We start from the raw sequence: 12,500 nt of genomic DNA on the forward strand, positions 1-12,500 counted from the left end.
CCCTAGTTTGGGTTTAGGGTTTGGGGGTTGGGGGTTGGGGTTTGGGGTTTGGGGTTTGGGGTTTAGGGTTTGGGGTGTGGGGTTGGGGTGTACGTACAGCTCACGAGTGTCCGGACAATAGGGACTTGCAGCCTTTCAAGCGCCCGGAAGTGGTGAGGCTTTTTAAGTCCTTTTTGGTTATTTATTTTATTAATTTTGAATTATTTAATTGTTTAATTGTTTTATTTTATTTTATTTTATTTTATTTTGTTGCATTTATTTTATTCCATCAGTTCTAACAGCGCATGCGTTTCATCTTCCAGGAGAAGCTTCAAGCATGCGCAGATGCTGCATATATATTTCCCTCCAGGGTTTAGGGTTTAGGGTTTAGGGTTTAGGGTTTAGGGTTTAGGGTTTGTATGTCTGCATCTGCATGCGCTTTGGGGCCATTTTTTAACGTATTTTGCATGCATTTTGCATGCGTTTTGCATGCACTTTGCATGCATTTTGCATGCGTTTTGCATGCACTTTGCATGCGTTTTGCATGCACTTTGCATGCATTTTGCATGCACTCTGCATGCGTTTTGCATGCACTCTGCATGCGTTTTGCATGCGTTTTGCATGCGTTTTGCATGCATTTTGCATGCGTTTTGCTGCTGCAGCGCTGCGCCATTTGTGGGGACTTGGGCCACGTGACGATGGACTGCAAAATGCGGCGGGGCGACGGAGCAGCAGCAGCAGCAGGAACAGCAGCAGCAGCAGCAGCAGCAGCAAGAGGGAGGCCCCCCCCTCCGCCGCCTATGGGGATGCGGCCGCCAATGCGCAGCTGCGCAGACAGCTACAGAATTGACATGGTGAGCAGCAGCAGCAGCAGCAGCAGCAGCAGCAGCAGCAGCAGCAGCAGTAGCAGTACTAGTGGTAGTGGTGGTAGCAGCAGCTGCAGCAGTAGCAGCTGCAGCAGCTGTGACCGCAGCAGCAGCAGCAGCAGTAGTAGTAGTGGTAGTAGCAGCAGCAGCAGCAGCAGCAGCGGAAACAGCAGCAGCAGCAGCAGCAGCAGCAGCGGCGAGTTGCCTTCCATTTGTCTAAACTCTAATCTGTAGCTGCTGGTTGTGAAGTGTCACGCATGCAAGATTTCGTTACTTAAGCAGCAATCGAGGCAAATGCATGCATGCAGTTTCTTTTTGAACATTTCCTTCTTTTGCTTCTTCAGGAATACCGCAGAATGATGGACGAACTAACAGGGGACAAGTCGGGTCTGGGGGCCCCCGACGGGCCCCGTACCCACCCCCAGGGGGGCCCCCCGGGGGCCCCCGGGGGCCCCGGGGGCCCCGGGGGGCCCCCCTACCCCGGCAGCCCCATGGGGGCCTCCCCCAGTTCCCAGGGCTATACCCCTCCCCCGGGGATGTCCCCTGGGGGCCCCCTGGGGCCCCCGGGGGGCCCCCTGGGGCCCCCAGGGGCCTCCCCGGGGGGCCCCCTGGGGCCCCATGGGGGCCCCCCGGGGCCGCAGCAGCACTCCCCCCCCATTGTGCTGGGGCCAGGCCGCATGGGGGGCCCCATGGGGAGGGGCCCCCACGGGATGCCCCCGGGGGGCCCCCGGGGCCCCTGGGGGCCCCCCGGGGGGCCCCCAGGGGGGCCCCCCGGGGGCCCCCCGGGGGGCCCCATGGGCATGGGAGATATGCCCTGGGGCGGAAACCCCATGAGGGGCCCCCCCATGGGGATGATGCCTATGGGGCCCCTGCCGCCGGGTGAGTCCAAACCCTAAACCCTAAACCCTAAACCCTGAAAGTGTGGCAGACGGGGAGTAATTGAGAGGCAAAATCCACAGTTTAAGCGCTACTTTTACAATCCTGCTGCTGCTGCTGCTGCTGCTGCTGCTGCTGCTGCTGTTCAGGGGGAATGCCGTGGCCTATGATGAACTTCCCGCCGCCGCAGCAGCACTATGGCGGAGACAGGGGGATGCCCATGATGGGTGAGGTTCTGCTGCTGCTGCTGCTGCTGCTGCTGCTGCTGCTGCTGCTGCTGCTCTTGCTTTAGTTGCTTCTGCTGTTACCTTCGCTGCTGCTGCTGCTCTCATTCCTGTTGCTGCTGTTGCTTCTTCCAGTGTCGCATGTTCACCTCAGCGCCCTGACCGCAAACTCCTAAACCGCTGCTGCTGCTGCTGCTGCTGCTGCTGCTGCTGCTGCTGCTGCTGCTGCAGGCATGTGGGGGGCCCCCATGGGGCCCCCAATGCCCTATATGCCTCTACCGGGAGGCCAGTGGCCAGCAGTACCCCCTGGGGTACCTGGGAGCCCCCTGCCGGGGGGCCCTGGGGGCCCCCCAGGGGGGCCCCCCGGGGGGCCCCCGGGAGGCCCCGGGGGCGACTTCTCGGGGGGGCCCCCGGGGGGGCCCCCGGGGGGGCCCCCTGGGGGGGCCCCTGGGGGGGCCCCTGGGGGCCCCGTGCCCCCATCTGTACCCCCTCCTAGTGCCCCTTCTATGCCGCCGCCTCCAATGCCTTCGGGCAGCGGTGATGGGGATAATATGGAATGTGGAGATTAATTTATAAATTGTTCTTTTGACTCTTTTGTTTCTTGTTTGTCGCTGCTCTTTTGCTGCTGCTGCTGCTGCTGCTGCTGCTGCTGCTGCTGCCGGCGATGCAGCAGCAGCGGCCCGGCCCGAGTCCTGTGCGTAACTACTGCCAGCCGTTTTCTAATGCAGAAGCAGCAGCAGAAAGAGCTGCAGCAGCAGCAATAGGTGCAGCAGTAGCAGCAGCAGCAGCTGCAGCAGCAGCAGCAACAATAGCAGGAACAGTAGCGAAAGCAAAAGCTGCAGCAGCTGCAGCTCTTGCAGCAGCAATGGCAGGAGCAGCAGCACGAGCTGTAGGAATACAAAGAGCAGTACACATGCAGCAGCAATAGCTGCAGCAGCAACGGCACCAAAAGCAGCAGCAGCAGCAGCAGCAGCAGCAGCAGCAGCAGCAAGAGCTTTAGGGCCGCGAGTGGAGCATTTGCTGCAAACTGTATTTTTAAAAATCTTTTTTTTGAATTAAAATGAAATAAAGTTTGGGGCACTTCGGCGGGAGCTTTTGCTTCCTGGCTTTCCGCTATTTGTGCCAGTTGTGGCATTTAAATTAAATTAAATTAACATTTTGTGGCATTTAAATTAAATTAAATTGACATTTTCAAAGACAAAACAATTAAAATTAATTTCGCTAACTTTTGAACACTTTAAAAGTGCAAAAGAACTCTAAATGGGATACTTTTGAGGGAAGTTGCTGCAGATTTCATTCCGGATTAATGGCCGAAGTGGAAAGTTGATTTTTTTTCGGATTTTTTGGAGTTTTGTTTCCGTTTTTGCTCCAATTACCTCTTTGGAGTTATATTTTTGATATTCTTTTTATTATTTGTATTTAAATTTCCTTTTTCGCTTTTAAATTCTCATTTTTCCGCTTTTTCGGCTGCGACTTCGCCAAGTGCCACTGCGGCGTTTCCTGCAGTGTACGTACACCGCAGCTTCGGGGGCCCCTCAGTTCGTTTTCTTTCGTTTTAGCGCAAAAAGTTTTAATTTTTTGTCTTTTTTGAGAATTAATTATCTTTATTTGCATTTTTATTTGTTTTGGGGGCCTTTGGTGGTTCTTTTTTCGTCCATTTTCGCCAAATTCCTCGAATTCGGGTTTTGCAGCTTTTCGAGTTTTGCAAAAAGAGTCTTTCTGGTGCCGATACAGCTCCCCATTTGTATTCTCTCATTATTTATTTATTTATTTATTTATTTATTTATTTATTTAATTTATAATTTAGTTTTTTAGAACCAGCTTGCTGTTTTTGTGAAGGAGTTGAAAGGGGAGAGTGGAGGAAAAAGATTAAGTTCGGGTGTACAGACACTCGAGGGGTAGCTGCGGGGGCTGCGTTTGTCGGAAATCCAAATAATTAAAGTTAAAAGGAAAAGAGTTTTCATTTTTAATAATTTGAAATAACTCGAGGCTCTTTTGCTTCCGCCTGCAGCTCTCGGCGCCGAGCTGAGCTGTACGTACACCGCAGCGCCACCGCCCCACCGCCGCAGCAGCAGCAGCAGCAGCAGCAGCAGCAGCAGCAGCAGCAGCAGCAGGAGGCCTTCTCAGCTGTTCCCTTTCAAAAAGCGCGGGAGTTCTGCAGCAAGGAGGCGGCCTGGAGGGGATAAATAAAGAGGAAGACTGCATGCAAAAGTGCATGCACTTACGCATGCAGTTGCGCATGCAACCTGCATGCACAAACACTCCTCCGCCGCCGCCGCCGCAGCAGCAGCAGCAGCAGGAGGCCCTTGCCCTCAGCGCGGCTTGCCGCCCGCAGCAGCCCCGCCCCCACCCCCCCCGCTGCTGCTGCTGCTGCTGCTGCTGCTGGCAGCAGCAGCGAGGCGGCGCTGGTCCTTGAGGGCCTGCAGCTGCTGCTGCAGCGCGAGGGCTATCTTGTGGGCGTGGACTGCAGCAGCAAAGAACTGGCCTGCTGTCTGCAGGCTGCGGTGGAGTCTGCTGTAAGTGCGGGTCACCAGCAGCGGGAAAACAGCAGATCCTGCTGCAGCAGCAGCTAAGTCAGCGAAGTACTGCAGCAGATACTCCAGGGAGTCCAGGGCGTAGCGGGAGAGCCGCGAGAACGGCAGCAGCACCTTCGCGGGCGAGGCCCCCAGCAGCAGCAGCTGCTGCTGCTGCTGCTGCTGCTGCTGCTGCTGCTGCTGCTGCAGCGGGAGCGAGAGCTCGTGCTGCTGCTGCAGCGGGAAGTGCGCCTGCTGCGCGGGGAACTGCTGCTGCTGCAGCAGCAGCTGCTGCTGCTGCTGCAGCTGGAGGTGCTGCTGCGTGAGCGCGCTGCAGAGGAACTTGCTGCTGTCGCGGACCAGCCGCAGCAGCAGCAGCAAACGGCCCCGCAGCACACTCTGGACTCCCAAGACATGGAGAGTCTTTGTCTTTCTTGCTTCGACATCAAAAGCTTCTGAAGACTTAGCAGCAACAAGAGGGACTGCGGAGAGGTAGAGGAGCCTTTTGCTGCAGGCGTCCACGTCGAGAGCAGCAGCAACGGTGTCCCGCGTGAACTGCTGCAGCTGCTGCTGCTGCTGCTGCTGCTGCGCAAACAGCTGCCCCGCCCAGTCCAGGGCTGTCAAGTAACTCCGCAGCAACTCTTGCAAATGAAAAGACTCCAGCAAGTTTGCTGCTGCTTCCACATGCCAGTGCTCCAGCACATCTTGCACTTTGCTGCTGCGGAAGTGCGGCAGCCCGAGCGAGTGCCACACCACTTTGGCCGGGTCTGCTGCTGCTGCTGCTGCTGCTGCTGCTGCTGCGCTGCTGCTGCTGCTGCGGCCCCGCGGGCCCGGCCCGGGGCCCGCCGCTGCGCCGCCCGCTGCTTCGGCTGCTAGGCCCTTACCCTCCACGCGCGAAACACGACCTGCTGCTGCTGCTGCTGCTGCTGCTGCTGCTGCTGCTGCTGCTGCTGCTTCTGCTGCTGCTGCTCCAGGCCCGCTGCTCTGCAGCGAACCAACGCCAGCAGCTGTTGCTGCTGCGGCGCCGCCCGCTGCTGACGGGGGGGCCCCCTTAGGGGGCCCCCGCCGGAATATGTCTGCAGCAAGCAGCAGCAAAAGTAAATGCCATTTACTTTATTATTTTATTTATTTTATTTATTTTATTTATTTATTTTATTTATTTTATTTATTTTATTATTTTATTTTATTTATTTTATTATTTATTTTATTTATTTTGTTTTTAAATGCAGGCATGCGCAGTCCTCCTCAGGTGTACGCACACCAAGCACCCGCAGCAGCAAAACGCAGCAGCAAACTGCAGCAGCAAACTGCAGCAGCAAACTGCAGCAGCAAACTGCAGCAGCAAACTGCAGCAGCAAAAGAGAGCAGCAAAAGAGAGCAGCAAACTGCAGCAGCAAAAGAGAGCAGCAAACTGCAGCAGCACATGAGAGTAGCAAACTGCAGCAGCAGAAGAGAGCAGCAAACTGCAGCAGCAAACAATGCAACATAAGTATTGTTATTATTATTATTATTATTATTATTATTATTATTATCATTATTTTATTTATTTTTATTTTTATTTATTTTTATTATTTTTATTTATTTTTATTATGTTTATTTACCTCTAATGCTGCGTCCTAGTCGCCTGAGCAAACCCGGATGTGCCGGGGGAGGCGGCGGCGGAGCTGCAGCAGCAGCAGCAGCGCCGCGAGCAGCAGCAGCAGCAGCAGCAGCAGCAGCAGCAGCAGGAGCAGCAGGAAGGCGAGGCTCTTCAAACGCAGGGGAAAAGACAATTAAGAAAGCTGCGTAAATCAGCAGCAGCCTGCAGCAGCCTCGCCGTCTGGTGGGGCGCGCAGCGCCCAAACGCGAAGCAAACATCCCTGCTGCTGCTGCTGCTGCTGCTGCTGCTGCTGCTGTGCTGCTGCTGCTGCTGCTGCGAGACTAACAAAAAAAGCAACTAGAAAAGAACACCAAGCGGCCAAGACTAAGGGCTGTTCATACTTGAGTGCCTCGAGCAAGAAATGAAAGCAAACTAAGACCTGAAAATTCATCCATAGCCAAACAAATGCTGCTGCTGCTGCTGCTGCTGCTGCTGCTGCTGCTGCAGCTGCTGCTGCTGCTGCTAGTGCTGCTGCTAGTGCCGCGAGTTCTACTGCTCTCCCTGCGGCTGCGGCTGCGGCTGCGGTGCTGCTGGTGGCGCTGCAGCGAACGGTGTTGCTGCTGCCCCTGCTGCTGCAGCCGCTGCTGCAGCCGCTGCTGCTGCTGCTGCTGCTGCTGCTGCTCGACGCGTCTGCCCCGCAGCGTCGCTCCTTCGCAGGTCGCGGCAGCAGCTGCTGCTGCCGCTGTCGCTTTAGCTGCCTTTGCTGCGGCCGTTTCTGCTGCTGCTGCTGCTGCTGCTGGTGCTGCTGCCGGGTTCGACGCAGCGCCCTTAAGGGCGTTCCCGCAGCTGAGCAGCAGAAGGCCGGCCAGGGCTGGAGGGGCTGAGGCTGCAGCGGAGAACGCGGACGGAAGAAGAGCCGCTGCTGCTGCTGCTGCTGCTGCTGCTGCTGCTGCCGCTGCTGCTGCTGCTGCGCGGGCGCTCGCGCGTCGCCGCCCGGAAAGCTGCGGAAGATCAGCCGATCTGAGGCGGCTTGAGGACGAAAATGGAAATCATTTAAAGACAAAAGAAAAGAAAAAGAATTGCGCGGAGTCCTGCGGCGAAAGCGGAGGCGCAGGCCGGGGAAAGCCGCCTGCGCATGTGGCTGCCTCGCGAAGACGCAAACCAGCAAAGCCGCCCCTTCATTCCAGAAAATAAAGAGATTTTGCCGTTTAATTTAACATTTAAAGCTTTTTAAAACTCCAAAATAAAGAAAATGCGCAGCAGATTTCCCCAACTCGCCGGCTGCCGCCGGAAAGCGCTGCAGTGACACCCCGTGCATCGGGGCTGCGCGGTGTACGTACACCGCAACTATTCAACTTGCAATTTCCTTTTTTTTTTCCTTTTTTTATTTTCTTTCGCTTTCCACTTCCCCGCGCCGGGTGTACGTACACCCCAGCCCCTCGCTCCCCACCTCCCGCCTGCTTCGATTCCTTTCCGCAGCCAAAGCTGCTCCACTGCGCCTTCAAACCCTAAACCCTAAACCCTAAACCCTAAACCCTAAACCCTAAACCCTAAACCCTAGAGGTGGTCTCGCGGCCTGCGAACCCATAACGCTTTGAAAACAACCACCAGCCTGCGGCAGCAGCACCTGCTGCTGCTGCTGCTGCTGCTGCAGTGCAGCACAAGAGCTGAAGCAAATGAATTCTGGGAGCCTTCATTCATTGTAGTACTAACCAAGCAGCGCAGCAGCGCCGTTCCTGATAGCACCCCTCACACTGCAGCAGCAGCAGCAGCAGCAGTAGCAGCAGCAGCAGCAGCAGCAGCAGCAAGAGCAGCAAGAGCAGCAGCAGCAAGAGCAGCAGCAGCTGCCTCAGGGTAGATACACCCCGCATCTCTGTTCGCCCCCTCTTTAATTCAAATTGGCATTTCTGTCTTTTTGAATTTGCTTCGATTTATTCTTTTAAAATAAAATAAGCCCTGAGGTAAACAGAATAATAAATAATAATAATATAATAATAGTAATAGTAATAATAATAATAATAATAATAATAATAATAATAATAATAGTAATAATAATAATAATAGTAATAATAATAATAACCAGAGTTTTTAAATCCAAAAAAATAGAAAAAAAAATAAATGAAATAAAATAAATTTTCCAAACATACACCCCAACAGCCAAATTGCCAGCAGCACTTTTAGTTCTCTTTACCTCCATTAAAGTTTTGTTTATCCGAATAACGCAGCAGCAGCAGCAGCAGCAGCAGCAGCAGCAGCACGCAGCAGCAGCAGCAGCAGCACGTAACAGGAGCAGCAGCGGCACGCGACAGTAGCAGCAGCAGCACGCAACAGCAGCAGCAGCTGCAGGAGGAAATAGAAAGTGAAGATCAGCAGGTCTTTTGCGTCGCCCTAGAAGCAGCAGCAGAATCTTGCAAATGAGCAAATCTTCTCAGTTTAATTCCCTGATTGTATCTTTTGCCAGCAAGGAGCAGCAAGACAAATAAAGAAACCCAAAATGGCCCAATGCCTAAAAACCCTTTCAAGACAAACCGCCTTCTAAACCCTAAACCCTAAACCCTAGTCCTGAGGTGCATGCAGCAGCAAAACAAAACCCTAAACCCTCGTTTTAATTTCTTTTTGCTTTTCAATACCCCAAACCCTAGAAGGCCACGGCTGTTTCCCGCAGTGTCTGTACACTGGAGGCCCCAGCAACTCAGTCTCTAAACCCTAAACCCTAAACCCTCGAGTTTGGCCCTCCTGAAGGCCCAAACCCTAAACCCTAAACCCTAAATCCGCGTGTTTGGCCCTCCTGAATACCCTAAACCCTAGCTGGAGGCCTAGCCCTCCCTGCCGCGCAACAGCCACAAAAGGCCAGCAAAAAGAGTGGAAATGCTGCGGAATTAAATAAATGAAAAAAGCAAATTGAATTCTGAACTGCTGCTCAGTGCTGCTCAGCAGCTGCGGTGTACGTACACCTGGAGAAGTAGCGCTGCGTGGCTGCCGAAGCTGCTGCGCGGAAATCCGAAAAGAAAGCCTTTTTAAAGGATTTAAAGTTGAAATATATTTAAAATTTAATGTTTTAAACATTAATTTGTTTTAAAATATCAAATTAAACATCTCCAAAGGGCTGGATCGGCCTGGCACGAACCGGTCCCGGGCTTGTCGGCGGGCGGCGCCTCAGGTTCCACGGAAAGACAGTCTTTTTTTGCGAAATGAACCGTTTAATTTGATTTAATTTAATGTAGTTATGTTTAATTATTTAATTATGTTTATTTTCACTTTATTTTATTTAATTTCATTTTATTTTAACACTCGCGCAAACCCCCGCTCACCTCGGGCCACTCGACGCACGCTCCGCGCGCAGTGTACGTACACCCCAGCAACCGGCCACTCAAAGAGGCCTTTCACTTCGCATTTTGATCCATTAGAATTCAGCATTTATTTCAGAAGCAGTTGGGAGTCATTGCAAGCTCCAAGCTGCGCAAATGGGGCCTTTTGTTGCGCAATTTCTCCGCATTTCTGCGGAGAAATTAAAAGGCCAAACTCCTAATAATTGCACACGTTCTTGGGGTGTACGTACACCCCAAAAACGCCACCAACGCCAATTTCCCCCATTTCCCCCCGGGCTCTTCTGGGAAGAACTTGCGGGGCTTTCTTCAGTCATTTTGTTCTCTTGAAGTCAAGAGTCACTTCTTCTCATGAAAAGAAGTTCAATCGCCTGTTTTTAGGCTCTTTGCCCCCGGTTCCGGGGGCCCCCACATCTCCAGGGCCCCCCCTTCGCCACCGAGATCCCCACCACTTGGGGGCCCCCCTTGGGGCCCCCCTTGGGGCCCCCCTTGGGGCCCCCTTGGGGCCCCCCTTGGGGCCCCCCGAGCTCCCTTTGCTGCTTGGGGGCCCCCCGTGACCACCGGCGTGACCACTGGACCTTCCCGCCGCCCCCTCCGCCCTCCCCTGGGGCCATTTGGCCTTGTGGATCTTTAAATGGTTTTATTTCGGAAATAAAATTTCAAAGTTTCGAAGAAAAGCCGAAATGGCTTTTTGCGGCTCTCGCGTGGCCCCCAGCGGTGGCTCCATTGTACGTACAGACACCTGGCGGCCCCACACGCGAAGTTCTGCTCCAAATGGCTTTATTTGAATTCTTTTTGGCGAAATTTTGAATTTAAAAAATAAATAATTCAAAAATTAATCTTTTAAATGCCTTTAAGCCCTTTCTCGCCCACTAATTTGCCCGCTGCGCCCCAGAAGCAGAGGGAGTTGCCGCCTCGAGCGCCCGAGCTGGCTGGGGTCGGGTGTACGTACACCCGGCGGCTGGAAGCGTTTTAAATAGTTCATTTTGACTTTTAAAATTAATTTTAAATAAAATAAAAAATAAAAAAACGAAAAAAACGGAGAAATTGCTGCTCACTGGACTGCAGCGCAGTGAGCGACGCAGCGCCCACCGAAGCACCCGCGATGGTTGCAGTGTGAAGAACTCTTCCGGACTTCTTTTATTTAAATTATTTACTTTAAATTATTTACTTTAATTTGAATTATTATTTTGTTTTCACTTTTTAAATTAAATTAAATAACGCCCAAGAGAAGAACAGCTGGTGCAGACCGACGCCGCTTAAAATGGGGTGTACAGACACCTCGCGCCGCAGTCACCGCCAGACAGACAACGAAAGCCTCCGTTCCACTTTGTGACTTCGACAAACAAATTAAACATTTTATTTAACTTTTATTAATCTTTTTATTATTACTATTATTGTTAATTCTAATTGGGTCTTGGAAAATGAAATATTCGCATTTTCTCCCAGGTCTTTTCCTTCAACCCAAAACCCCAAAAGATCTTTTTTGATTTTTATTTGGCAGTTTTTGGGGGAAACGGAAAAGCTTTTAATCCTCTTTTTAGATTTCTTCTTTTCTTTTATTCTCCGGAATAATTTATCGCAAAAAAAGCCAAAATGGAGCTTCAAATGGACCACTTTTGGCACTTTTGCATGCACTCTGAGGCAACAAAAGAAGGACTAATTTGTGTGTTGAGTCGGGGCCCTGTGTCTAGTACCCTTGGGGGCCCCCGGAGCCCCCAGGGTCTAGTACCCTTTGGGGGCCCCGGGGCCCCCTGTGTCTAGTACCCTTGGGGGCCCCCGGGTGTAGTACCCTTGGGGGCCCCCGGGGCCCCCGGGGCCCCCAGGGTCTAGTACCCTTGGGGGCCCCCGGGGCCCCCAGGGTCTAGTACCCTTGGGGGCCCCCGGGGCCCCCAGGGTCTAGTGCCCTTGAGGGCCCCCGGAGCCCCCAGGGTCTAGTACCCTTGGGGGCCCCCGGGGCCCCCGGGTGTAGTACCCCTGGGGGCCCCTGGGCATGCAAGCTTAGAAGTCCTATTAAGGGGCCCATGAGCTGCAGCACAAGAGCTTTAATTTGATGTAAGTTTGTTTTATTCTTTTGTAGCATTTGATTTAATTTAAAGAATTTGAAAAGGCAAGTAACTTAAATCAAAAAATAAATGGAAATGAAGAGATATGAAGGGACTAAATGCCAGAAATTGCACTTTAATTGAAAGCTTTTATGGCAGCAATTGGCGCGTTCGATGGCCCCACACTTTGCCATTAATGCCATTTTATTAACAGCTGATTTCCTCTTTTGTTAAATTCGAAATAACTCTTCAAAGAAAAGAAAAAGCTTTTTCTGAAGTAAAACTTTTCGCATTTGGAAACTAACTGCACTCTAAGTTGTGGTTATTTGCGCAGTTTTATTTATTCAGATGAATTGTTTTATTCTTTAATTTCTTTTTTATTTTATAATTTGATTTTGCTTCTTTGAAACTGGCAGAGTTCAATTCGAAATATGCATGCATGCATTTTTTGAATTGTCTGGCCTTACCACTTTTATTCTTTTATATTTATTGAAATATAAAAGAATAAAAGTGGCAATTAATTCCTTCAACAAAAGTAAAATTAATTCCGCAAATAAAAGTGATGATAAATTCTTTGAAGAATTCCTCGGGGTGTCGCGCAGTGCTCGCGTGAGGTGTACGTACACCTGAGCACAGCGTAGGAACTAGACAAGGGAAAATGAACCAAAAGGCTCAAAACATGAATTAAAAGATTTAAAAGATGAATAAAAAGGTTTTAAATGCAAATAAAAGGTTTAAATAGGAATAAAAGGGTTAAAATGTGAATTAAAAGCTCAAGTTGAATCAAAGAACGAACTGGATCTTCTGAACGAGCGAGACCTGCGGCGCGGCGTCGCTGGCGGCGTCCCGCGGGTTTGGCGGGAATTCAAAGAGGAAATTTGAATTTGAATTTGAATTTGAATTAAATTTTGAATTTAAATTCGAATTTAAATTCAAGATTTTAATTTCAAAATTAATTTAATTGCCTTTTCCACCTTCTCGCCGCCGCGGGGCTGCCGGCGGCCAGCCCCAAGCCCTGCTGCTGCGCCGGGCGCAGCAGCAGCGCAGCGGGAGTTTCTGCTGCTGCGCGTTCGAACTTAACTTCTTTTTTAT

At 51.6% G+C, this 12,500-nt stretch overlaps 2 protein-coding genes across 2 annotated transcripts; one reads left to right on the forward strand and one right to left on the reverse strand.

The window, feature by feature from the left end:
• Positions 1–398: 398 nt before the first annotated feature.
• Positions 399–1,079, forward strand: ENH_00063840 (hypothetical protein; the record flags this gene model as incomplete). Its single annotated transcript, XM_013585221.1, has 1 exon — positions 399–1,079. One exon carries the CDS (start codon positions 399–401, stop codon positions 1,077–1,079), a length of 681 nt encoding a protein of 226 aa, XP_013440675.1.
• Positions 1,080–4,257: 3,178 nt separating this feature from the next.
• Positions 4,258–7,355, reverse strand: ENH_00050620 (hypothetical protein, conserved; the record flags this gene model as incomplete). The annotated part of the gene is made up of 3 exons (XM_013585222.1): positions 4,258–5,249; positions 6,477–7,057; positions 7,312–7,355. 3 exons carry the CDS (start codon positions 7,353–7,355, stop codon positions 4,258–4,260), a joined length of 1,617 nt encoding a protein of 538 aa, XP_013440676.1.
• Positions 7,356–12,500: the final 5,145 nt, after the last annotated feature.

Source organism: Eimeria necatrix, genomic scaffold (assembly GCF_000499385.1).
Source record: "Eimeria necatrix Houghton genomic scaffold, Enh_scaff3, whole genome shotgun sequence".
Classification (NCBI taxonomy): Eukaryota; Apicomplexa; class Conoidasida; order Eucoccidiorida; family Eimeriidae; genus Eimeria; species Eimeria necatrix.